Source organism: Drosophila albomicans, chromosome 2L (genome assembly GCF_009650485.2).
Source record: "Drosophila albomicans strain 15112-1751.03 chromosome 2L, ASM965048v2, whole genome shotgun sequence".
Classification (NCBI taxonomy): Eukaryota; Metazoa; Arthropoda; class Insecta; order Diptera; family Drosophilidae; genus Drosophila; species Drosophila albomicans.
This window is the reverse complement of record NC_047628.2, coordinates 5,591,371-5,618,797: the sequence shown is the minus strand read 5'-3', so window position 1 is coordinate 5,618,797 and position 27,427 is coordinate 5,591,371. Positions and strand designations below refer to the sequence as shown.

General features: G+C 39.3%; 3 protein-coding genes across 4 annotated transcripts; 1 reads left to right on the top strand and 2 right to left on the bottom strand.

The window, feature by feature from the left end:
- The first annotated feature begins 1,321 nt into the window (after nt 1-1,321).
- LOC117564666 (inhibin beta B chain) lies at nt 1,322-9,437 on the top strand. 2 transcript variants are annotated; one of them, XM_034243530.2, is made up of 6 exons: nt 1,322-1,437; nt 1,595-2,098; nt 5,981-7,259; nt 7,327-7,596; nt 8,253-8,632; nt 8,709-9,437. In XM_034243530.2, exons 3-6 carry the CDS (start codon nt 6,320-6,322, stop codon nt 8,868-8,870), a joined length of 1,752 nt encoding a protein of 583 aa, XP_034099421.2. In that variant the 5' UTR covers nt 1,322-1,437; nt 1,595-2,098; nt 5,981-6,319; the 3' UTR covers nt 8,871-9,437. The 2 variants fall into 2 exon arrangements, with proteins under 2 accessions (XP_034099421.2, XP_034099420.2); XM_034243529.2 differs by lacking the exons at nt 1,322-1,437; nt 1,595-2,098 and adding an exon at nt 5,234-5,488.
- Nucleotides 9,187-11,132, bottom strand: LOC117564757 (glucose-6-phosphatase catalytic subunit 1). Its single transcript, XM_034243652.2, has 5 exons — nt 11,044-11,132; nt 10,817-10,981; nt 10,278-10,758; nt 9,995-10,110; nt 9,187-9,938 (listed from the first exon to the last, which is right to left on the bottom strand). The coding sequence occupies exons 1-5, from the start codon at nt 11,130-11,132 to the stop codon at nt 9,740-9,742; spliced, it is 1,050 nt and encodes a 349-aa protein (XP_034099543.2). The 3' UTR covers nt 9,187-9,739.
- Nucleotides 11,133-11,446: 314 nt separating this feature from the next.
- LOC117564756 (dual oxidase) lies at nt 11,447-26,803 on the bottom strand. Its single transcript, XM_034243649.2, has 11 exons — nt 26,678-26,803; nt 23,623-24,060; nt 17,312-17,392; nt 16,728-17,077; nt 16,423-16,627; nt 15,961-16,364; nt 15,628-15,905; nt 13,498-15,270; nt 12,356-13,439; nt 12,159-12,287; nt 11,447-12,096 (listed from the first exon to the last, which is right to left on the bottom strand). Exons 2-11 carry the CDS (start codon nt 23,807-23,809, stop codon nt 11,968-11,970), a joined length of 4,620 nt encoding a protein of 1,539 aa, XP_034099540.2. The 5' UTR covers nt 23,810-24,060; nt 26,678-26,803; the 3' UTR covers nt 11,447-11,967.
- Nucleotides 26,804-27,427: the final 624 nt, after the last annotated feature.

Genomic DNA, 27,427 nt, shown 5'->3' with positions numbered 1-27,427 from the left:
TGGTTATCAATGTACACTTTGAGCATGTCTGGGCACTTTCCGGTTGCCAACAAGGAATCATCTATAGCCGAAGGTCTTTGCAATTGCTACCCACTCATCTTTCTTTTTTTTTGTTTCTCTTTTGTTTTTTCTTTCTTCCGCTTTTCCTTTATTCCCCTTTATTTCCTCGTAATTTGTATTAGAACAAAATTATTTTTTTTTTTTTACAATATTTTTCTTATTTTTAGCTATGTGATCGATGATTAATTGCTCTCTTAATCTACCATGCGAGTTCTGCCTAGTTTGTAGGGTATCTATAATACTCGATGGCAGACAATTTCGACAACGTTTTTCAATGTGTTATTAAATCGGGTTTAGAATCATGTAGAATCTGGAAACTACTAAAAATAATATAGAAATTTAAGAGGCGCGGCCGAGATAAGCTTTAGTGACGTGTTCCTGAACATGCGCGCCTTTGGAATAGGTTAAACTTGATGATGTCCCATATGTGATCTTGGATTAAGATGGCTTTGAAATTTTATAAAAAATTCCATAAATAAATTAGCTGATATTGGGAATATTTGCGGCTATCGCTTCAGCCTGCTTCAAGGTAGACTTGGGTAGCTGCTATATAGATTGTATCAGTCTTGAGTGTCATGTTTTTTCCGTTGCCTTGATATTATATAACTTCGAGAATTTTGTAAATTAATTTTAATAATTTTGCCTAGATTATAATCGAACACTTATTTAATTCTTTATCGAATCCAATAACATGCATAGTGAACGTGAAAATTCAATCAATAATAAAAACTAATCAATCATAATTTGCGATACGCAAAAAAAACATAATAATAAGACGCATGCGCCTCATCGTAAAGATTAATATCAACAACGTTTGACAGCGTATCCTGCCCAGACTAAAAGTAAATAAATGATTAAAAATACCAATTAGTCGAAAGTGAAAGCTTTATAACCTGACATCATTTAATAATGGTCAAGAATCAACACTCGACAACAACAAAGTGGGCACATAGGCAACAACAGCGGCAGCGGCAGCGACAACAACAACAACAACGACGTCTACGTCGACGACGAAGCGACGCAACTCGAACTTTGGACCTGATCGAGGGGCACACACCACACAGATATAGCAGGTCCAAACAGCACGACGACGTCAGTGTTGTGTGTTGTGTTGCGTTGCGATGACAGCTCACGTTTTGTATGAGCTTGATTGCAACGCAACGCAACATGCTCGAACGCAGGAGTATTTAGTATGAGCGTGTGCCAACGCACGAGTTCCAACCGGATTTTAAATCCGGGCTGCGAATCGCCATGCAAATGGAATCGTCGCTGGGGGAAAGTCAAGCAGCAGTAATAAATATGCACGCTTATCAGATGAGAAATAAACTCACCATCGACCTCTCTCCGTCTGCCTCTCGCTCGCCTTGGCATAATCAGGTACACAAAATTGCGCATCATTTAATGGACGGTGGAACATGCTAAATATTTATATCGCTGTTATCAAACAATACCAAAACAATAATACACTCTCTCACACTTGCTCTTGCTCTCTCTCTCTGCTCTGTTGCGCACCCACTCTCGGGAGTAAATGAAGATCGGTGACTGGGACATTTCATTTCAGTACCAAACACAAAGCCAGACCAGAACAACCCAAACCAACTCAACTCAAGGCAGCCTTTGCGGTAGCTGAATGCCCAGCATCGAATTATTCACACGCAGACGTTCTGACTGCTCGGATCGAACCAAAAAAAAGTTGCTCTATATTATTGTGATCAAAGCGAATGTTATTTTGGACAAAGAAAAGTGTTAAATGTTATTTAAAGCACTGTGCATAAATAATAATACTGCAAAGGGCAAAGCCTTTGAATTATAATTATGTTTTAATAACATTCATGAAAAAAAAGAAAAACGCTTGTCATCGTCATATCAATATTTGACAAGTTCAAATGGTGAAATACTTAATTAGTAACAATGATTTTATAGTGAAAAATGATTTGCACAAATGAATAATAAATAATAAATTGCTTGGACTATTAAACAAATCAGTTTACAAGAATTGAAAAATATTTAATTATCTATAAAAGGATTTTATGAAAAGGTGAGTTATATAATATATGAATATAAATTAATTACGGAAGTAGATAAAGATCGAAGGTCACTGTTGACGGCCTTCATCTACTTAGATAACTTAAATAACTTTTTAGATATTAATAGATATCCTATTATAAATATATTCGTACTAAATAAAAAAAATAATAAATAGATGCCAAAATTTCTCCGTTGACAGTTGACAACACATAATACCATTAGCTAAATATAACAGTCTGATAATCCTCTGCGTGTAGTTTAGCTTAAATATATTGGATTTATTTATAAATTTAAAATTTACTTTTTTGGGCTTCAACTCACGTGTATAAGAAATTAATTCACAATAAGAAATGGCTTAAATAAATTGGATTATTTATGAAACATTTATTTGTGGTGAAATTTCTTTTGATTAATTGAAATCATTTAATCTTTTGGAAACTAGCCATATGCAATTTGTATGTAGTGGAATCTTAAATTTTATTAGGAATTCATTTGCGGTTTTATCGGTGATAGATCAATGATTGCGCAGGTTTAAAGGGGGGCGCCATATTGGAATGATCACCATATTGGCAACATAACCTCAAACCCGATTTCGCATATTTGGCTAAAAGCGTGTGAAAAAAGTCAACTTATATAAACCAAATGGCGTATGAAGATTTCAATAAGAAATGTTTTCCGAAAATGTTGTGAAATCCCTGACAGCCAAGCATTTTGATGGGATTAACCCACAGAGATGTGTAGTTAATTTTAAGCGTGTGGCAAAAAAAGTGTATTAAGTGGTTTTTGCTGCCTATAACCTAGCAAATCGGAGCAATCTTCGTGTGTGCGATTCCAAAGTTCAGACGAAGCATGCTCCAATACGCTGATCACAGCACATTGCTACGCTCTTTCTGCCTGAGCAGAAACGAGAGAGTATGATGGAGACAGAGAGAGAAACAGTGTGAGATTACTCTGTCGAAAAACCAAAAATAAAACACAACAATCAAACAATTGAAATTGAAAAGTGAAAAGGAGCATTTCTGCAGTGCATTCAACTGCAACTGTATTAATCTTGGGACAAGAAATAACGATACGCCGCTCAATGTATAAGTATGTATGTGTATGTATGTAAGCAGAGGAACGCATGGAAAACCCCCAGATGTCAGCGTTGCCCGTCTGCATTTGCATTTGTACTTTGCACCCCGAGTGCGCGCATGTGTGTGTGTGTGTGCACAACTCTCAACACAACACTATGTCTCCAGTTGACAACGAACTTCGTCTTCGTCTTCTTCCTTATTTCTCTCTTTCTGTCTGCTGCTTCTGCTTCTGTGTTGGCGCTGCATCACGCTTCGGTTGCGTGTACAGTGACGTCGCCAACTTGTTTGATTCGCTGACGACGTTGACGCCAACGTTGGCTACGCTGCTGCTCTTATTTCTGCTCCATTTTCTCACAGTGTGCAGAGTGCAGTGTCTGTTTTTTCTTCTGCATGTTTTGTCCCCATTTTTAGGATCGTCACATGCGGTTTTTTTTTTGATTAAGTCGCGCGCCCCTAATTGGCATTTTTATAGTGTTGTATGTTACTGATCTGTGATTTTGTTGCTGATAATTTGTGATGATCGTTGCAAAAAACAGAGGGTTACGTCAAAAATGTGCCGCGTGTCACGTGTTGGCATTCTAAAGACATCAGTGAGGTAATCGACGTCATTAGTAACTATGGAAAAACACTTTGGATCTTGTCAATTTACGTAGATGCAAAATATGGACTGATAATGTTAAGCTAATCGGTTTTATGTTTTCTGAAAGGGCATCATCGAAAGGGCACGCAAAGCATTGTACATAACATTTCTACATATACATATGTAGATCACACATGATCACTATCAGGAAGAGTTTTCTAATATAAGCCACAGCATACTTTACGGATGAAAGAGAAAACCGGAATAGGCCAATAAAAGGCAAATACCGTCTCGCGATAATAAAATGAATATTTCTCTTCCGACTTTTTCGTCTCTTATATAGTACTTCAGTTTTCATCTCTTCCGGCGACAAAAATGAAAACTTAGTGAGTAGATTGTTTGGCTTTGGCTCACGTAGCACTTTAATCACGTTTTTAACTTGGCTGATGTAATTTGTATCTTGGCAAAGTAAAGCTTAAAGCATTTGACAATGAACTGAAAATGCGAATGAAAATTCTCAATACATTTTAAACGCAGCGTAACAAGGTCAATTATTTCGAACTGGATCATTAGGCATGCGGCTGTTTAATTTCTTTGGCTGTTTTTTTTTTTTTTATTTTTTTAATTTCCGTTTCTTATAGTAATCGCAGCATAATCAGCTCGATTAGCGGCTCGGTGCAAAGTGATTAAGTTCTTGAAGTAAATATAATTCTACATAATCTTAAATCACATAATAGCCGCTACATTTTCAATGAATATCATCCATTCGAATATTCAAATGGCAATGTGAGTATGTGCCATTATTCATGTAGAGTCCGCCGCTCATAGTATACTATATACATATGTAGTAGAGCGACTCGAGAGATTTGCTTATCAGCAACGTGTTGGCAATTAATTGATTGACTCTCATGAACACGACAAGCCAGGCAAGCAAGTGTTTGGGGGAATGCGTGAGTGATTCAATTTCAGTTTCATTGTGCAGCCGAATTACGCTGCTGGCGCCTATCTGGCATTGGGCGTTACGCGGGGGCGTGGCGTAACGTTCACAGGTGCATTATCCAAAAATAACTAAAACTTAAATCAACTAAGAATTTATGCAATCTCATTTTATGCGCTGTTGGCAGCAGCGAAGTCGGCGCCGTCGTCTTTAGCTGATGCAATGAACCAGAGAATTTGCATATGAATTGTCTTGTCTTCAGCACCCAATACTACCATGATGGTGGAGGGGCTTCAGTGTCTGCTGTCTCGAGAGGGGGTCGTTGTGGGAAAACGAACGAAAGCCAGCAGCAACCTTCGTGCATGTTCGTGTTCGCTGAAGCTCGTTCGTATGCCGGCCAACCAAGTTCGTATGCGTTCGTTACGCTCTCGACGCAACTCATTCGCTCTCTCGCGTTGTGCGCGCTCTCACTCACGACAGCGATCAATCAATTGGAATCGCAACTTCGCCACACATAAATTGTTCTACTAATCAGGCAGCTGGCTCATTCATTCACAACTCGTTTGCGCTGTCGCATGTCCCCAACGGAACTAAAAGAAAATTAGCAACAAAAAAAAATTAAAAGGAAAATAAACCATAAAATTTAATCACAAGCTGCGCAAAACTTCGTCGTGTGCATAATTCGTTTCGTATATTGTGATTCGTGTCCGGGTTCGCAGTTTGACCCCGGCTTTGGATTAAAGCTTCGGCTGCCGCTTCGGCTCTGGATCGTGCCAAATCATCAAATTATAATTAATGTGCGCAACGGTACGTGTGGTCCCTATTTGATCTGCTTATATAGTATATAAATATATGGAGCACTACTTGCATGCCCTACGCGGCGTATACTTGATACACTTACTCGTGTGTCTTTGAGTTCGATTAATCGCCCTCGCTCTGATTGGCAGGCGCTACTTAACATTCGAATATGATTATTTCATTTAATTTTTTTTTTGTTGCGCAGTTTTGCACTGATAATGCCAATTAAATATTTTAATTGCAACGATTTGCATTTCAATTTGACATGCAACAATAAATAATCTCAAGAAATATGAATTATACTCGTATTGCCCTGCAGTTTGCCGCGTGTCCAAATGAGGGAAAAAAACGTTTCGATGGGCGATAAGTTGAACTTTCATGAACATGAAATACGTTGCAAGGAATCACTAGCCACTAGCATGAATCACTTGTACTCAATTTTAAATGCTATTTAATTGAATTTGAAATTTTATAAAAATTTATTTCCCTTTCTTTTTCCAGATAATTGCTACAACAAATTGTTCGTAATAAATTGAAATAGTGAACAATATGCATCAACTGCTCAAATAATTAGTAAACGTCTAGAATCATTTGGTAAAATCCATTAAAATAAATTAAAAGTGCAACAAGCGGAAAAAGAAAGCAAAACGGCAACAATTAGTGAACACAGCTGCAATTCTATGAGTTTTGTAAGCAAAAGGACTACGAACATTGAGTTTCTATTGCTGCCAAACAGATAACAATTTAATCGCGGATAAATAAAGTGTAGTTAATTAAGTAACTAAAACACCAGGTGTCCAGTTTACACAAGTGAACCCAATCAACCCAACTCAACCGGAAATGGCCAAGTACTTCATGACCTTGGCTCTGCTCCTGTGCCTGGCACTCGAGAACAACAACATCTATGCCCGCTCACATGCCAGCTCCCAGGAGTCACTCAGCCTGCCCCTGGTGCGCACTCATCCGCATCCCAGACACCAGCCGCATCAGCATGTGCAACACACGTCGCAGCAGCTGCAGCAGCATCACACTCGCCAGCAGCGAGATCGTCAGCCAAAGCATGTTGCCCCAGATCCCACCAGCGAGGAGGAGGAACCGACGGCCAATCAGCAGCGGAAGCTATTCCACTACTATCAACGTCTGAGGCGTCATTTGCGTCACCAGCGGGAGCACCGATTGCAGCAGGAGCGCAGCTATCATCGTGTGTCGGATGAGGAGCTCAAGAACAGTCCCAAGCTGTGGCAGCTGCTCAGTCACGGTTACAACTACGACGAACCCGACGAGCAAAGCGATTACCTGGACTCGACACAAATGTTTGCTGATGCTCCAGCGCTGGAGGATGCCCTGCTGTTCAACGCTGAAGATGAGCAAGAGGATTATGTCAAAAATGAGCTGGCTTCAAGTCTGGTTGAGCCTGCGCCACCAGAGCTCATTGTAGAGCAACCAGTGGCAGCTCCTGATCCAGCCCCAATTGAAGTTTCACTTGAAAGCGCTGCAAACACAACGAAGAAAGCAAGCGGCGGCTGCCCGAAATGTGAGAGCAATCGCCAAGTGGAACACATCACAGAGGAGGAACTGCGGCGCCTGCGCATCGAGTTCGTCAAGCAGCAGATACTCGAGAAGCTGCGCCTCAAGGAGAGCCCCAATGTCTCGGCCTCAGAGCTGCCACGCCCCATCTTCGAGGGCGTAACGCTCACTCAGTCGGATGAGGCGAACAAGAATAAAGATTATGATGATTACTATGCGCGCACCAATCAGAAGTTCATACTCTTGCAGCGAGGTGAGTTCACAAAGTTAGCGGAAAACAGAACGATTTAGCTATAACTGCATCTCATTTTCATTTGTAGAGGAGATCGAGTGCAGTCGCCTGGGCGTGCATCCATCCATGTGCTTTAGCTTCAAGATCGATGACGTGGATGCCGATGGCTTCGATGTGAGCAACGCCGTCTTGTGGCTCTACAAGAACAAACAGAACTACACCAAGGCCAGCAACGAGAGCCAATCGAATGGGCCACAGAAAAAGCATACGCTGGTCGTCTCCGAGGTGGAGCAGCAGCTGGACTCCGAGTATCTGCCGCTGGCCAAGGCGATAGCCATACAATCGGTTGATGATCAGGGTAAGCATATTGGATCAAATCTATAATTTCAGCGAACCTTTGCACAGCAAAGGCCTCCCTCCCTCAGAGTTTATAAGTAATTCCTATCATGATCACCGAGTATATTATATGGCTGCATAGCTGCGATGATAATGGCAAATTGTTTCTTGATGCCCACAGAGACTTGTTGTCAGTGAGTGGAGCGGAGATTTGCTTTTTTCTTTATTTAGCTTGTTGTGGGATCATTGGTTATTTACCTGATAGCGCAGCGAGAATTGTGGGTGAATAACTTGCGATCCACTTCAAAATATTTTTGTCGCTGATGCGCCAAATTGAACTTTGCTCACAAGACAATTTGCCCAGAAAACGATGCTAAATCGTGCAACGGCCGAGTTACGCAGGTCACACGTAGATAAGCTTAGGTGAGGCTAGCTCAGCTAAATACTCAAATTAATGCTTAGTCGGTGGAAAACAAAAACAATGAATTAGCTAAATTAGCAACCGCAAATCTCAAATTACAGGCAATATGAATTTAATTAATTTGCGAAATTAATGATTAAGTCATACTACTAGTATAAATCGAGTTAAATAAGATAGAGTTCACAGTTTATTAAAAACTGATTTTTTTTATGTGATCCCCATAAATTAATTTTGCTTGCATTCTTTCGCTTTTGCAGATGAATGGATGCAAATCAATATCGACTGGCCCATCAAGAGGTGGTACGGCAGCCACGAGCTCAGCCATCTTATACAGATCACCTGCGAATCGTGCGATATTAGCAGCATGGAGCAGATCATCTCGGTGAACAAGAACTACAGACCCTTCATCATGATCGATACGCAGAATCGTCCGAGTAAATCGCGCCAGAAGCGCAATATCAATTGCTCCAGCGGTGTGACCGAATGTTGTCGTGAGAAGCTCAACATTTCGTTTGCAGACATTGGGTGGGACAATTGGATCCTGCATCCCAGTGGCTACGAAGCCTACTTCTGTCGTGGCTCCTGCAGCTCTGTGGCGAGTGTCGCCCAGGCTTCGTCACATCACAGCTCTTTGCTGGTAAGTTTAAAGCTTGCAACACTTTCGGTTGTATTGAGACTAAATTTTGATTTCTTTGTTTTGTTGGCAATTGCAGAAAATCCTTTCATCAAATGGTACACGCAAACCGTTGGATCTGATTCCCTGCTGTACCGCCAAACAGTATTCCTCGCTGCAGTTGGTCGTCCTTGATTCGAACCAGGTGGCGACAACCAAAACTCTGCCCAACATGATCGTCGAATCGTGCGGCTGCAGATAGTTGGGAATCTTATGGCCAAGGGCCAAGGCTATATAACACACGCAGCAAAAATGCAATTAGTTATACAATTCGAAATACATCTACCTAAGTTGTGTGGGGATCCGGAAAACCACATCGCGTTATCCCTCTCTCAATAACCATAAATCGGACAAATTAGATCTTTAGTGCGCATTTCCACTTCCATTTCCATGACCATCTCACATTATTTCCGTTTATTTAATTGCATTAATCATCTTCATGTCACTGCACTTATTTAAGCTAACGGTATTTAAATTACTTACTTATCTTAATTACGCTGCCATTAGTCGTAGTCTCGTTGCCATTAGCTTATTTAGTTAAAGCTAAAGTGAATGTACTTAAGCACTCGCAATCACACTCGCATTCGCACTCGAACCATGGATACTCTAATTCACATAAGTAGCTAGCCAATAATTGCGTTATCCACACATTAATTAGTTAATTAAACATTTAATTATACGTGCACTCTAGCTTAGTTTTGTTTTATGTAATGTTTCCTCGCCTCTAAGTAGTGTCATAAATTATTGAAAAGAGAAATAACAAAATGCTAAAATAAAATATAATTTCTAAATAAATTTTGAGTTTGAAATAAATTAATTTAGTAAGATATTGATTCAATTAAGAAGTGTTTGGGTTTTAATGAAAGAATAAAAATGTTTATTCTTTTGGAAAGCTACAGTCTAGTGTGGTTGACTGTATCCATAACTGTGTCGTAAATTCTTATGTTGTCAATTTACTTCAATAAGGAATTAATTGCTTAGATTTAATGACTTTATTTTTCAAAACTTATACTATCTTACAACTTAGATTAGACCTTATATAAATGGAAAATTGAGCTATTGCCTATAGACCTACGCAACTTTTTCCTTAATCAACTTTGGCAAGATTTTGATTAATGTCAGGGAGTGAAGTGCATTACGACTAAATTCAAATGCCAAAAAGGCAAAGCGTCCATGTTGTTTGGGAGTATAAAGACGGAGAATATGGTTGAAAATCTCCACAATGAGAATGCCCCCAAAGCGTCGAGATAAAGATGATTTTCTTGGTTTTCTGCGGAAAATCGGAACTTAGTGTACACATTTATATATTGGCTGTAATTAACATACAATTCCAGAGGCACTGATAAAGCCACGCCCATCAAATTGCCCAGATCTCGTGTCAGCAGAAAAATGGGACTTCCTTCATGCCGCATATAAGTGGGTTCTGGACACCACTTGAAAGCCTAAAAATGATGGTTGTTTGAATCATTGAATTTAATTATAATAATATACAAATTGGGAAATAACTTTGAATGTAAATAATTTCAGATAATTTTTAATAGTTTACAATATTTAAATAAGTTTAAATAATTAAAAATTGGTATAAATAGGTAGCCAATAAATTCCTTACCTGCCGCACAGACCAATGAGGATCGAAGCCGAGACGCAGCTTTATAAAATACACCGCCGTTGCTAGGCTGCCAAGTAGAAGAACTATGGCAACAAGATGGATTCGTCGACGGCTTCTCAAGTAATCCGAATGCCTATCGATGTTGCTCAAGGTGCTGATGGCAATGTAACTGCCCAGCAAACACTGATGCAGGAACTCGGTGGCCAAATAAAGGCGACTCAGCCACACGCTTATCATGCAGCAGCCAACGATGCTATACAGAAGGACTTTGCGATTTCGACAGCCGCTCGAGAGCGACAGGTGTGAGCTGAGTATGACGAGGAATGCCATTAAGGACATGGAGTGAGCACACGGCAGACCCCCACTTGTCTCGCAGCTCAGATCGTGACTTTGAAGAGCGATGCCTGATCTGATGGCATTTCTATTCCCATTTGCGTAGAGTTCGCGTAGCCACCAAAGCGGGCGCAATTCCGGATATATCCTGTGTAAATCAGTTGTTTTAATTACAAAGTATCGATTATAATTGCCTTGCAACTAACCATTTCTCTAGAGAACTCACAGTGCTGACCACGGTAATCATGTAGAGCAACTGCGTGAGCAAACCTTGACTGAGGATTCCCATCAAAGGAATCAGCACATTGAACAGCGTTCCAGGCTCCAGATAAACACTGATGAACCGGAAAAGCGGCTCTGCCAAGCTTAAGCTAAAAGGAATTATCATTTATTCATAAGCAAGGATTCCAATTGGTCAGAAATATTTTCTTACTGTTCCTGCACCCATTCGTTAATATGCAACTCCGCGTTGAGCAAATGGTGATATGAATCTGCCGCCAGGCGAAACACCTCCAAATCCATTGGTAGGCTTTACTCTTAGTTACTTTTAACTAAAAGTTGATAAATATTTTGCTATTGCCAGGATTAGTGCCACAGGAAATTCGGAACTCAGCTGTTTTTAGCGCAAGCGCTTTACTTGAACACAGCGCAGTCCAAAATATTGACACAGCTTCGTGATGGTGCACTGCTTCCCAAATGAACTGCTTGGTAAGGTTGATTTCAGGGAACAGTCGCAGTACCACTGCTTGGTCAACAGCTAAGTAACTGCTTGCAATTGAATTGCACTGCTTGTTTGAAGTACTTACCAGCTAGTCAATGAAAACAAAGAATATTTCTGGTGCGTTGTTTCAATTATATTGTAAATTTTAATAAATAATGCAAACGGTTTACAAAAACTCATAACAAATCATATTTTTAATAAATACACATATACACAAACATACATACATATATAAACATATACACATACGAGCATATGAGCATAAATTGAGTAGAGGCCGCTTTGTTGTTTGTCGCTAAATATCAATGAAAATTTTCATAATGCACTAAATAGAACTTGACTAAATTATGAACGCAGGCGCATGACAAATTTACACATACATTTAAGTACAGTAGAGATGTGTGTGTTTTTGTGAGTGTGTGTGTATGTGTAGGTGAGAGATAGTTGTGGTTAAATAGAGAAGTACGAAAAGTACAGGAAGAAAGTGTGCTTCGAAATTCGCTTAAATGCTGAGAATGAATGAAACTTAATACATAAATATTTCGTAGATTTATCTTTTGTATTATCGTAGATTCTTGTGATTGTTGTTGTAGTTGCTGGCAGAGAATTGTAGAGTTATTCGGTAGAGCAAAAAGCTTAACCAAAGTTCTCAAAGTGATGTATAAAGTAAGGCAACTTGCGTGTTTTATTCACTTCATCACAGGCGGACATGACGCTCTTTGTCAGCGGCCTCGGACCGCACGAGAAGACACCTATTTTAGAAACCTGCAAGTGAAATAGTTATTGGATTAATCATATTATATTGTATAAATTATAGAGTAGCTTACATAGGAGTGCTTCTTTTGCACAAACTTAAGGAAGCTGGACATGTCGGGACGTCCGAAATGATTCACTGCCTTCAGACCTGTGAATATCGAGGTCTTGGAGAGGCGCTGGAAATGGTTCTCGCAAATGTACTGCAAAGGAACCAGAAAATTAAATCAATAATAATAAAATTAATTTATGGATTATATGTGATACTCACCAGCATCGTTGTTCTTAGATCGAATTTGTGGAAGAACTGTGTTATAAAGATGTGGATCTCAAGGACATTCGTCACATCCTTCTTCTCCACATCGCGCAACACATCAATAAACCACTCAAAGTGCTTGTGAGATGGACAGATCCACAGGAAGTAGACCTTCTTGCAGGCCACGCCCGAGTAGCGATTGGTGCTGGTGCCAAACACCAGATCGTTCAGTATGGAGGCGTAGGGCGTGACACCGATGCCACCGCCCACCATGACGGCCACCTCAAACTTATACCAATCCTGATTACCGCCGCCAAACGGACCTTCGATGCGTATCTTTGGCTGATCCTCAGGATTGTAGTTGCACGGATCGAAATAATTCCGCAGCTTCCAGGTCCAGGGACCCTGCGCCTTAATGTGACAGCTGAGGAAGTTTTCATGTGGTGCTGAGGTCAGAGTAAAGCTATGCATCTCATGGGGTCGGAAGGCAGTGCAGGAGAGACGCACCCATTGACCGGACAAATACTTTAGATTTGGAGGCCTGTAGAACTTGATTTTGATTACATCCGAGGGTAACAAGTCCGTCTCGATGACATCCAATGCCATGTACTTGGTGCGCAGCGAGACAATTTTATCGAGCGTGTAGACAATACCAGGTCCCAGGAAGAACATCCAGAAGCGAGGCGGCCCCGTCAGACGCGCCAGTCCATGGATTAGACTCAGTAGATAGAGGCCAATGTAGAGCGTGTGCATGTTCCAGAAGAAATTGTACGCACGCTTGCGTATGGTGGGATGGGCAAACACGAAAATGATGCACATGATGATGAAGAGCAGCACTCCCGTTGTGCCAGTCACCGTCTGGAAGAGCCAGAACGTGATGTCCGGCTTGTAGTCGGAGGCAAAGTGCACTTCCCTCGTGAGACAACGGAGATTCTCATGTGACTGCGTTGACACGTGGTAGAAGTTCACAATGTGTCCGACTGTGTGAAGAACCGAGAAGAATAACGCTGTGCAGGCTGCAATCTTGTGAAACTGGATGTGCGAGTCCAGGGGAATGTATTGCTGTATGGGGAATTCCTTGAGTTTCGTGATGAGATTGCTACAAAGACCGAACTGAATAATATACTATAACTACGAAAGGGTCTAAGCCTACTCACCGGGACATAGTCAGCAGCAGCAGGGAGTAGCAGAAGGATAGCGAGGCAGCTGATCCTCGCGTGATTGCAATGCCCACGCCCATGATGTGCCTCAGATCCGTGTGCTCTGCCATGAATGAGTAGTGAATAAAGCGCTCCACGAAGAGCACAATTGTGACCACATAGAACAGGAATAGATAGAAGATATTTTGACGGTTCTCCTCCAGGAATGTTATGTAGGCATCCCACTTGGCGAGCAGCCAATGTCGTGGCTTGTCCTGCATGGGTTCAATGTTGAACGAGGTCATGCGGGCGACATTCGTGGAAGTGTCCAGGAAATTTTGCTTGGCACCCTTGCAATCGAGGCCAATGGCCACAAAGTCTCCCTTGTATTCCTTCATCATCAGCTTAAAGTCCTGATAGGTTAAGTGATTCTTATGCTCAAGGCCAACGTCCTGGAACATGCCATCAATCAGTTCAGTGACCTGATCATCGCCCAGGCTTGTGGTGCGTGCAATCTCCACCAGTGAACGCATCATCTCACTTAGTTCTCCCTTGTCGATGACGCCGTTTCGATCATTATCGCACATGTCGAAGATAATGCGAAGCTTGTCGTCGGTTTTGCCGCGTGAGAAGAGCACAACCGTCTCGAGGAACTCCTGGAAACTAATGCGACCATCCTGATCCTTGTCCACAATGTTGAACATCTTGCGCACAAACATATCGTTTGGTTTCATGCCCAGTGCGGCGGCAAATTCTGCCTTCGACAGGCTGGTCCTCATCACGGTCATTACTTCGCCATCGCTGGAGGCATCAGAGCGACGTCTTCGCTCGCCAGGTCGTAGTCCAAACGTCAAGGCGTAGGCCTCCCGGAAGAAGTATTCCAGCCGCTTCTGGCGGCGCTCTCGTGTCTCTGCTCTGGCCAACATAATGTCACGATTAACCTCCATGAGCGTGAGTTCCTTTTTGTGCAGCAGCAGAAAGTCCTCCAACTTCTTGACGAACTTTCGCCGCGCTCCGTAGGACTCCAGCTCCAGCACCAGATCATGATCGCTGGGCACACGCAACAGTATGTAGGGCTTCTTCTTGATGTGATTGGTGGCGGACTCCTCCACACTGACCATGTCCACGTGCTGCAGACTAAAAGTGCGCAGCTTTTCGCCCTTGCGATCTACTGTATAAATGGCAGCCTCAGGACCGAACTTGACAGTGACCAGACGCTTGTGGTTGGCATGCAACCACTCACGTGCCAACATCTTGTCCACGGAACCCTTTTGCTGAGGTGCTCGCAATGCCTCTTGGCGTATCTTCAGCCTTCGACGCTTGCTATTCTGTAACTTAACCACACAGTAACCGGCGCCAGCACACAGAATGGGTACGAATCCCAGAAAGACGCACACATAGATGAACATGAGTTCCGAGCCGGAGAAGTAATCGTATCCCTCCAAATAGTTGCAGGGTTCAAGCTCTGTAGCATTCAGCTGCATTGGCTGCGGACAAGGATCTCCTGCATGCCACATGAAGACATCGCGTTGAATCTCATCCTCGTCAATGTCTGTGCTATTTACAATGATGTCCCACAGCGTAATCTTGCGTAACTCCGCAATTTCCTCGGGCGTAAAAATGCCATTACGCTCGTTCTCAAACCAAAAGCGATCGGCGTCTCGCAACCGCGTGAACTGCTCCTTGATAACATTGGTGAAAAGCTCTCCAGGACGACCATAGGATTCCAGCATGCCGCCGACGTAAACGTCCACGTCGTCCAACTGATTGCTGTAGGCTTCTTTCAACATACTGCAGAACAGAAAAAGTAAAAAGGATTGATTGATTGATTCTTTTTACTTCATTTTTTTACTTTTAGTATCTAATCACTTTTGTTTTGCCTAGTCCTTAAAGGTAAAAGATTAAGCAAATCAAAAATGTATTTTCTGTATCAAGGCAAAGAATATTTCTAGTGTTGTTTGCTAATATTGATAATTTACTATATTTATCCACTAAATTAGTCGTTAACTCACAGTCAGTCACAAATAAATAACTTAAAACCAATTCAGTTTCCGTGTTATTGTGTTTCTAACCAATTCTGCCTCTGGCATAACAAATTACTCAATTATAATAAATACCCAATAACAATTGTTAGCTGCTTAAACTTACTCTAATAGCCCTGGCTGTGCTTCAAATAGCTGCGGATTGATGTCCGTCCAAGTGGCGTGTCTCTGCAGACCATAAGCTTCTCGGGCGGTATTATAATCGGGCAGACCGTTGTCACGACCCCTCATTATGTTTAGTGCACCCAAATCGCGACGCGTAAACTCCATGGGTCCAAAAAGTTTGTCACGCACATCGGAGCATAGAACAGGATCCTCTCGTTCTGAAATCTGCGAAGATAGACCCATCAGAACCTCCTCCACGCTGGTGTCGGTGAAGAAACCCTGCAAAAAGGTAAATATAAGTTCCAGAACAGTTCAAATCAAATCACATACTCACGCTGGAGTCCCACCACGTAGAGCACAGGCGAATTGCGGGATATCCCATTGGTGTCTGCTTGAAATTGCATTCGCCATCGCGTCGATAGATTCCGGGTGGAATCATGGTGTGACCAAAGCGAAAAGCGGCTGCTTGGAATATGTGACCAATGCCCGGATGTATGTCCTGTTTATAACCCTCATAGGGTGGCATGGGTGAACCCAGAAATGCCGGCAGGTACTCGTAGACAATGACGTTCTGTAGACTGGCAATCACAGTGTGGCGAGCACGCTGGAAGATGTCCTCATCACACCAGGTGGGATTCAAGCGCTTGATGCGCTGCGCCAAAGTGTTGTGCCAGCGCAGAAAGAGTATGGCAAACGAGAGGAGGGCGGGATTTTGATTGGTACGCGGATCTCCCAGCACTGCAAAAAGGATTGTTGAGTACGGATTCTAAGATAGTCGCAGTAAGATTTGGCTTACGGAATAACCGCTCGGGACTGAGCATCTTCATCACGTTCGGCACCGGATTGTTGAAGAGCGGCACCCGCATAGTGTTGCGCACCGGAAGCTTGCCATCCTTCTGGGTGAGCAGGGTGCCGTTGTGGAAGGAGCGCATGGCATTGAGCCACGCCTCAGAGGTGCTGTAAATGAAACTGCCATCAATCCAAGCAGTCATTTGATTTATCTGCGGAGTAGTTTTTATAGCGACATTTGTACACCAGTTTCTGACGCTCCCAATTGGTTTGCTTTTTATTTTCTATTGGGTTGCCCACTTTCAGACTCACCTGTTCCCTTGGCGCATTCGGACTTTGACCCGTGGTCCGATCGTAGGCAGCCCTATGGAAGGGTATATATTTGTCACCGCGACACTCGCGATCGTACATCTCATCGCACTTCTCAATCTCAATGCGATGCATTTCAATGGGGCAGCCCGATTCCGATGCCATCACAATCTCATTGGCCACCACCTGGCCGAAGAAGGCCAGCAAAGCGGTTCGATTGAATTTCGAACCCAATCCATCGCGTCCGCGCATGAACAACCGACTCAGTCGCCTCGTCGAGGGTCGATTGGCCCCTGCCATGGCGTATACTCCATCTGAGTATGAGGGCGGTGCCTTGCGCACCAGATGGCTGTCTGAAAATTATTTTCAAATCTTATTTAATCACTGTTACTATGCAATTGATCACGTATTATCATCGTGTTGGTGTTATGCTAATTTCAACATTTAGTTTGCATTCTCAACGAACCTAATTAAATTAGCTTGCACAGTTCAACAAACATTCAGAAAGTTGCCGTATTTACATATAATTATAATGCAATAAACAGTATAACTATATCTAATTAAGACCACATGCAGTTCGTACTTACCTACAGAGCCCCAGTCGGGATGGGCCAGATTATTATACCAGCCATCGTAACGCTGCTTTTCAGTCTGACTATACATTTTCTCTGAAAACAAATCGAATTAAATTCGCACGATTAGAAAAACTTGTTAATGAATGCATTTTGCAGTATATAATTTAACAAATATATGTTAAAAAAGATGAAAGTATTTATTATTACAGATATAAGTTGACTAAATTTTAGAAAATAAAAGTGATGAAAGTATTTAAGTATATAATGTAAGTATACAAATATAAGTTGACTAAATTTTAGATTCATTGGATTAAAAATTATAGTACATATAAACTTAACGATATTAATACTTCTGCATTGGCACATATTAAAACAAGATGTCATATCAAAAACATAACTATAACTGTCTTCTATGTCGTTTTATAATTTGATCTAATTCTCTCAAGCATTATGGAATTTCATAAAAGTTGAATTCAATACAATCAAGTTATTCATGCAGTAAATCATATATTAACTGATCATTGATTGTGACAGTTATATGATAACGTGATTTGATAGTTCCGTATGTTTATTGTCAAATTGGGTATATACATATATATAGAACAATATCGGTGGTGTAGATTGTATACATTCTTCTCTCTTAGTTGTCAAGCGGTGAAGTCAATAGATTTTGCGGCGGAAATGCACGATTTACATATTAAACACAAAATTGGGAGCGATTTATAAAAAGAAGAAAATGACTAAATAATTAATTTAAAAAAAATATATATGTAAGTGTAAGCGCAAAATTACTCTAATTTGTTTTCGATTTTCTGTATTAGTTTAAATAAATTTGAAACGTCAATAATTTGCAGAAGGCATTTAACTTAACAAGTAACAAAGCTACCCGTTTTCAATAAATAGAACACATTGCGGTACTATTCTAAAAAAAAAACTTTCAAATGAATATACCGAACATATTTTTCAAATATACCGAAGGCTATATTAAGCATATCGATATACTTTTATTTTTAAAATATACTATAGGGTAACAAAAATACATAAGATTGTCAACGAGAACTCTTATATGTTCCAATCTAGCTTCGTCTTCTCTTCGATTGGTTCGATGTGCATTTCTGCAGCTCTCAATCTTGGTGTTCATACAGACAAACAGGCATGGCTATATCGTCTCGGCTGTTGAAGCTGATCAACATAGTACTCTATAATACTCTATAAGAGATAGAATAGTGAACTTTATTTAACTCTCCCCAACTCCACACAGAGATTTTATTTAAAACGCACATTTTAAAATTATCTAGTAAGAACTGCGAAAAAATATATATAAGATATAAATATACAAAGTTAAAATAAAATTCCAGTTAATATTGAGTACAAGCGTGTACAATTTATGCGAATATGTATATTACTTGTTTAATTGCGAAATAATCGAAAATGTTGTTTATGGTCAGTTAGGCAAGCCGATAACTGTCGGTAATTTATTAAGATTTATTTTGTGACATTTTGTGCGTGCAAATTACGCATTAAATTGTTCTAGTTAAGATCTGGGAATGCCATAAATGTTGCTCCGAGAATAAAACAAAAAATGAGTTACAATTATTTGAACTAGTAGCTCACTAAGCCAGTTTTTTTTACATACTAAGTGAGAACTGCAAGTTTGTAGATTGTTTAGCTACTGAGTGAATGCGTTTAGTCACTTTAATTGACTGCAAAATTGATTGACTCGCGGTCAGGGCTTTAAGTATCAACCCCACCTAAACAGACTATTGCTAATATTTAGGCCTCAATTTACATATTTGTTTGACTTTTAATTGGTTATAGTGTTTACTAGCACTGCAACCGTTTTGTTATGACAAATTGAGCATTTCAGCTTAATTTAATGTCGAGCACTAGAATTTGCTCAAATGTTTTTTCTATATTCATTAAATTAATATAAATTTTATTTATTATTGTATTGCTCGACAAAAATTCTAATAAACTAAAATAGTAGACAACTTAAACTAAAGCAACTGATTATTCATCAGTACTTAACGATCCATACTTTAAGACAAGCAAATGCAAAAAATTTTGTTTTTCTTAGAATCTAGTTTAATTCTTAACAAAATTATTTATTAGTACCATATTAATGAATTTAGCCTAGTGTTGTTTTTCAAGTTAAGCTTCTGAATCATAAAGGGTAAACTGGAATTCAAACTATGCCATACCCTATACACACTACCTAGATTTCATTAATGATACAATTTAAAATCGAAAAGTTTTGTTTTCAAACAAGTTTTTTAGATTTTGTTTATCATCATTTTGCATGTTGTTACTATTGTTGTGCTGCTAAATTTGTTGAAACTTATCAGGAACGTGTTGATTTTATGTGCTCGGGGATTCTTTACTCCAACTTCTATAAATATTTTTTTAAATATATATTTAATGGGTAACAGGTATATTGAAATCTATATTCAACAGCTGATATAAGAAAATCTTTAGATTGCTCAAGTTTTATTTGAATATTCCTACCGGTTTTATGTTTATCTGACTAACTAGACTCCCACAAGAGAAATGGTTTACTTTAAACCAGTTCAACAATGAAAGGCAATGGCCGCAACCAAAAACAAACTGGATGCTCGGGATTAAATGAATTTATAACAGAAGTAGTGACAAATGTGTTTGCATCCGAAGGCGAAAAGGAATACCTATTTGGGCGCCATAAATAATACTCGAAATAATACTGTGAATTTTTATTGAATAAGAATAACGAATTGAATTCAACTCTGAGATTGTTTGTCATTTTTATGTAGCGCACTCGAAATGCCAAACGTTTTAGCTCGATGATGAAACAAAAGAATCGCTAAACGTTTTTTCAGACGAAATAACTATTAAAATCATGACGTTGACAGGCAAAAGCAACATCAACGACAACAACACACAGCATGACTATATTTTGTGCCATTTTCGAGAGCAACGCTCGCACGTGTGTTGGTGTGTGTGTATGTGTGTGACTGTGAGTGTGTGTGGAATGATGGATGGCAACAGCAAGTGAGACCTGAGACTATATTTAAACAACAAAACACTGAAGCAACAATCTTCAGAATCAGATCCGGTTAACCAAAAAGGTATCTAGCAAAAAAACAACAACAACAGCAACAACTAAAACAACAACAACGAGATGAAGAGTAGTTACACAGCGAGTGAGTGTGAGAAAGAGCGAAGAGTCAACGGAAGCCTCAGCTGACTTCAGATGACACACGTACGTACGTTCGTACATATAAATAATATATACGATACATATCGTACATCACCGATTGCGTTGGTGGCTTTGGAATGCCAGCGTCAAACACCTGCCTCACAGCACGGAATGATCGGACGGACTCCATCACAGATACCGATGTGTGTTTTTGGGGGAAAACATGCACGACATCACGGATTGCCCCCTCAAAAAGCACAACAAAAAATATGATATACTTTCGGTATAAAGTATATAAAGTACATAAGGTGAGAGACAATTGTCGGTTTGTTTCGTTCGTCATCAATTGTCAACGATTTCACGTTCGTTTTCTAAGTCTTTTGATTTGTCCACGCTGTTGCATGTTTCACTTTCATCTGTTAGCCTAATGCGTGACTTTTGGTGATTAGATGGTCTATTGCAAAACCTGGGCATATCGCCGCACATATACATACGTGTACACTAAAATCTGTATACATACGTATCGAGTTAATGTGAGGAAAATCGACGGATTTTAGCGTAACTTATTGCGTCACGCTGTAATTAAAAGCGCGTAAAATTGAAATTGGCGGATTCATTTGGTAATACTCAGTTTCGAATGGAATATTTCATTGACAAATTACAATAATTTATAATTATTTTGCGTTGTTTGTAGTTTCTACACCAATAACACTTTAAACAAGATTAAAGTTTATAATGAAATAAGTATTGAACATTAATTTTCGTGCCTGTCTTGTATTATATTTGTTAGCTTGGTGTTAATCACGTGAATTGCGATTTTAAAAATCTATAGCAGTCACTTATGAGCACAACCAAGACAACATTTAGTTTTAAGAAGTTGACCCAATCAATTTGTCAGAGGCGCCACAAATAGGTTTTCAATTCATTGACACATAAAACTAATACAATACGACTACAATAAAGTCTATTTGTTAGCTGTTAATTGGTTACCAATTCAAGCGTTGGCAAAAATGCGCACATGACTTAATTTCATAAAAAATCAATTAACACTATCCATACACCCAGGTGCAGGTAGACGACGTCAAGCCAAATTTAACAAATTTAATGAAGCCCAAAATTCTTTTTCATCTTTGCGACTTTAATTAGACAACAAGAAAAAGTTGTCAGCATCTTGAAATGCTGTCTAAGAATGCAGTCACTCCAAAAAAGTCCAAAATGATAGTGAATACAACAAGCCGGGCATTTGTTTCATTTTAAGTATTTTACTTACACGATGTTAATGAATTTTGCTTGCGTTTTTGCTCTTTGTATTTTTGGCATTCTAACTCCATTAATCAAAATGCCATTTGTTTAATTAAAATCTCCAATATTGGCTATTTTAACATAGATGTAAATAATTAAATCAAATCTCTAAAAGCGAAAATGGTTACATAGCAAATTGATAGATCTTGGGAAGCACAACATTCTTGAAATATGCTTCATAATTGTGGTGGTTTTTATTTTGGACAATTGGCAATTTAAAAATCGAAATGGAAGAAGAATCACAAAGTAATTGAAATAATTATGGTGGTTGTGGTAAAATCCCCATATAAGTACAAAAAATAATAAGCATCGGCCTAAGATTATTCAAGTTGGGGATTTTTTGCCATCATTTTAAGTATTTGTAATGTTTTGCTTTTTATGGAAAGTGTAATCAATCAGCTTAAAAAGTTATTAAGTTAATTTGGAAATATTTGAAAGTTTTTAACTATTGAAAAATGTCAAATTCGCTATGTACTCAAAAGACTATTTGCTAGTTTAGTTCATAATAAAATCTTTACATTTTATCTTAATCTAGTATTCTTAAATTTCATTAAATTATACTTCCCGTATAATTAGCCATTTCAAATCACCTCAAGCAACTGCCATAGGAAAAGTTATTGTAATTACAACAAATAAACGCATCATAATGGCAGATTATAACTTGCTAACGACTATTTGACGTCATCCTCGTGAGGAGATCTAACATACAGCTTGTGGTCTAGAGAGTCTAGAGTCTAGACAATGCCCCTCTGTTTCTATGTATGTATGACTGACAGCATATCGGCAGACATGCCAAGATCTCGTGCCTCTAACTGACCGATAAACGACGACGGCGTTGGTTATTTATTATTCATATTAATACGAGTATTTCCTGAGCACTCGGGTGAATCGGGTGAGGGGGGCAATTGATTCTAAGATGTCTGACTGTTGAAGCTGGTCACGTACTATGTTGAATAAACGGTAAGTGGGCGTGGCCCAGCCCCAGCAGCTTCGAACGCCGCCGAGTCAAATGTCAACGCACGATCAACCAACCCAGCTGGCTGACTTACTGACTGACTGACTGACTGACTGTGTGTCTATGTGTGTGTTTGGGTTGGTTACTTCGGTTAGCAGTTAACCTCTGCCCTCCACTCCGCCCTCTTCTATATAATTTCACGGATCGTTTTATTTGCTTGCAATTTTTTGCCAATCATTTGATTTATGCACAGCGGATCATTTGCCTTTTTTTTGTTTTCTCGCTGTTGTTGTTGCTGTTGTTTAACGTAATGAAATTATTGCAAACAATGTGAAATATTACCCATTGTATTAGCGACTCCCCCTCTGACCCGCAGCACCACATGTGGCACGTTTTGGTATGGGGAAGTTAAACATTGGATCACACTTCAATCTCTAGACTTGTATTCAAATATGTTTTGCCTTCACCTCATCGTTTTGTTTTCCTTTCTTTGCCAATTTCATTATGTATCCTATTAGCACTTGCTCTTTGTTTTCTTTTCACTTGATTGACACCTCAAAAGTGTCTATCAAGTTAATCGATCTACCTTGAAAGAAAGTAGGCATAGAAATCGAAATCAATCTCCAAATTATTTAACTCAATTTCAACATCAAAATAAGTAAAGTGAAAAATCTTATATTAAACTTGACAAGCTCATATCTCTTTTTGATCATAAATTTGAATTTGCTGTCATACTTTTTATAATTGCTTTTAATCCCACTTCTATGCTGTGTCAGCTGCTTTGACTTAGCTCTCATCAAGTCAGCCTTGGTTAGTATGCATTTTTCTTTAAGACTTAGCCTAATTGAATTTGTATAGCCATACGAGTATATGCAATGCAAAAAAAGTACTCACCATAACAATGCACAAATCCGAGGCTGAGGCCCAGACTAATCAACAACAATAGGAGGGCGCTGTGAGGGGCTAGTACCCTAGGCCCTAGATATAGTCTCAGTCTCCAGCTATGCTGGGCTTTTTTAGATGTTGTTCGAGTGGTAGTTGTTGATGATGCCCGCTGTTGGGGCACGCTTGGAACACTCATATTGATTGCCAAGTATTGCTATTGTTATAAACAAATTCGTTGACTGGCGGATTGTATTGTGAAATTAATTAAACAAACTATGTAAAGCACTGAAGGGGGTCGCTCGCTAGCTCGATTGCTTGAGGCGCCTTAATTTTGCATTATTTTCGAATAGATTTCTATTATCACACGCCACATTGGCTGACTGCTGCGAAATACACGTGTGCAATTTTCAATGTTTGCTCATCTTTTCCGGGGAATTCTATATAGCACTGCAAATGACACAGATTATATTAATATTTCTGATTCATATTAGAAACGATCTAAGATTCGTTGCTGCTTTAAGATAAACACTCGTGACGCGATTTGACATAAACATTTATTCATTATTCATTAAATTATGCATTTATTTCACGATATAGTTTTTTCATTTTGTCAAGCTTGATCGTTTTTTTTTTATGTGTGCGATGTAGGTTTATTTTGTTGTTGAACTTTTGTTGATTTTTGTAGTTAAATTCCTATAAATAATAATATATTTTTTCAATGGATTTCTGCAAAAACCCAAAAGCAATAATCGGTTAAAAATATTCAAACTAATATGTAACCAATACAATTATTATTGTCATAATGCAAAGGAATAAGTAGATCAATAATCGAATTCTACAATAGAATATCACGCTTCAATGCATTTAAAATTTGCACATTTAAAAATACATTTCTCAGGCTTTCAATACTATTTAAAAATGAATAAAAAGCAATAAGTAAAAAACAATATTGACCATAAGTGCTTTATATTTTACAATGAAAAACAACAACTATAAAAAACAACTGCACAAAAGGCTTAAGTAAATGACGAAATGGTTCGTTAATGTTTGAAATTAATTATATTGCACAAAGTAAGTAAAGCAGAAAAAAACGCGTTTATTAAATGCAATGTGTACAGCAAAATAAACGGCAAGTCAACCCACAAAAAGTTGAACAAAAAATATCAGATATACATATATATATATATGTATATATAAAATAAACGGAATTACCCACAAAACAATTGACCTTCTGCGAGCTTACAAACAAAACCGACAACCGACAAACGTCCATTAGTCATAATCGACAATAGTCGAGACGTCGAGAAAGAAGCCGAAAAAACCAACAACATAACACACAAGAGTAATAAAAAAAAATATAGAGAAGCAAAATAACAAAATCCATTGCACAACTGTAAAAAATTAACAATAGCATTTACAACAACACAATCCTCGCAAAGCTAACGAAGTCATAAAGCCAAAGAGACACCCAAAATGAGCTCAAACTACTTAAGTAAGTCCAATATTCCTCCAGAAACTGTAATGAATACGTAGAGGTGATTGTAGAGGGGGATGGGGTGTAGAAACTCAAGCGAAGAGCTGCAGAAACTCATGAAAGCGTGGAAGAGTTGAAAGCGATAATTATAATGGAATGTAAAGAAAAATTACGCGGTTAAAGAGTAATGGACAAAGGTTGAATTGGGCGGCCCTTTTATTAAACCGAAGATTACTCAAAACCCACTGCCAATTACTGAGCGTAGCTAATTTAAAAACACAGAGATTAAACAAACCATAACAAATGTTGAGATTCATATAGGATTGGTTTTAAGTATTAATGAATTTCTTCAAATGTAAACCATGGCTAGCTAATAACGAAACAGAATTATTTCTGAATTTAGAAAAGTTTATTTTCTTCCCACTTTGCCTATGCAACTTAAGTATGTTTTAAACAACATTCTTGCTTCGCCTGGCAACAATTTCAATTTCCGGAATATGACTTTAATTACTATTACTTTGTAAAGGGGCCATGGGAATGCGGTGGGGTCTAAATTTAACCATAATTTGTATGCAAATCTTACGAGACACATGCACAGACTTGGTTTATAAGCTTTTCAACTTTTGCCCATAGCAACTTTCATTTCATTCGTTTTTTTTATTTTTTTTATTTTTCTTTATAAATTGTTGAACACAATTATTAGTAGCAACTGGTCAATTTTTGGTTTAATTTTCACACTTTTAACCGTTACTTTTTCACTTCCGATTATTTTATTTCCGAATTCGGAAATTTGACTTTGATTTTGTTTTGTTTTTTCTATTGCAAAAATTGCGCAAGCAAAACAATTTTTTTCTTGTATTTTTTTTTTTTTTTTTTTTTTTTTTTTTTTTTGTAGGTTTTACCAAGTTGTTGGAGTTGTTGGAGTTGTTGCATCGCTGGTGCGAAGAGTAGGATGATGATGGAGAAGGAGGAGGAATGAGCAAAGAGAAGAAGCCACAGCAGCAGCCACAAAAATAAACACGAAAATAAATTATATTCACGAACGAAAAACGAACATAAGCAAAAGACAAGAAGACGACGCTCTACGCGAACAAAGAAGAGGCGAAATGACGCCCCGAAGACGACGAATTTGCGTGTGCGCAACAGAGATGGCGAACCAACGAACGACGACCCAAAAAAAGCAACAACACAACAAAGAAGCAACAACAACTGGAAGACTATTTAAAAAAAAAAATACAACTCGCATACACACACACACGCACACACTGCAGCGGGTGGATTGTTTCACTTGTTTGTTGTTGTTGGTGTTTTACTTAGTCTCTTATTTTTCTTTGGGCTTGCAATTTTCGACAAACAATTTCAACAATTTGCCATCCACATAACTTCGGTTGTCACTTTGCATAGATAAAAAACGCACAGCACACAAATTATAATAACGGTGAAGACGAAACCGAACGAAACGGAGAAGCACAAGTCGCAACAACAACAGTAATAGCAACAACTACAGCGCATGCGCGACACGTTTCACATTCACTCTCACTACGATCAGAGAGCGATCCCGTTCCGTCTCTATCGTTCTCTCATTCTCACCAGTTTGCTAAGGCAGCAAGGGGAGCACAAACGTCCGCAGCGGCCAAGAGTTCGTTGAATACTGAAACTCAGCTGTGTGGCTGGCACCTCAGCTGGGCTAGGGAGCACATCACACAAAATCCACCATCGCCCCCTCTTTGCTCTCCCAAGAAACCGGTCGACAGTGCTTGCGCTCTCTATTACTGGTTGGCTGTCTCTCCTCGCCGCGTGCTCCAACGACCATTGTACGGTTTATGCTCCATTTCGTTTGTATAGCGGATTTAAACGATGTGGTTGTCCCCTGATCCGTCTCCATGTCCGCCTCTAAATGAGTTCCGTCATTTTCGACATGACAACGTGTCGTATTAATCATTGTCATGTCAACGTTTCCCACAGGAACCCAACAGGCTTTCAAACAACAAACAACACACACTCTCATTTTGTGTGGGCATTTCCAACTGGTCATCTGATCAAAAGAGATCAGCTCCGTGCAGATCTCTGCGAAGAGCAGGCTGAAGAGCAAGCATCTTCAATGGAACTCATCTGCCCATCTGCAAAGAGAGCCAAACTCTGAAGAGGTTCGCTTCATCGCGCTCTTCAGCTACATAATTGAGTAGTCAAAGCTAGTGATTGAAGCTCCCCATCAGCTGTACACTATGTAAATTTGCTTATACTTTTCGGTTTTTATGAGTTCTTAATTCTGTTAACGACTTGTTGTGGAAGATTTACGATCATGTTGATGAAACATGGGCCTCAGGCCTCAAATATTTG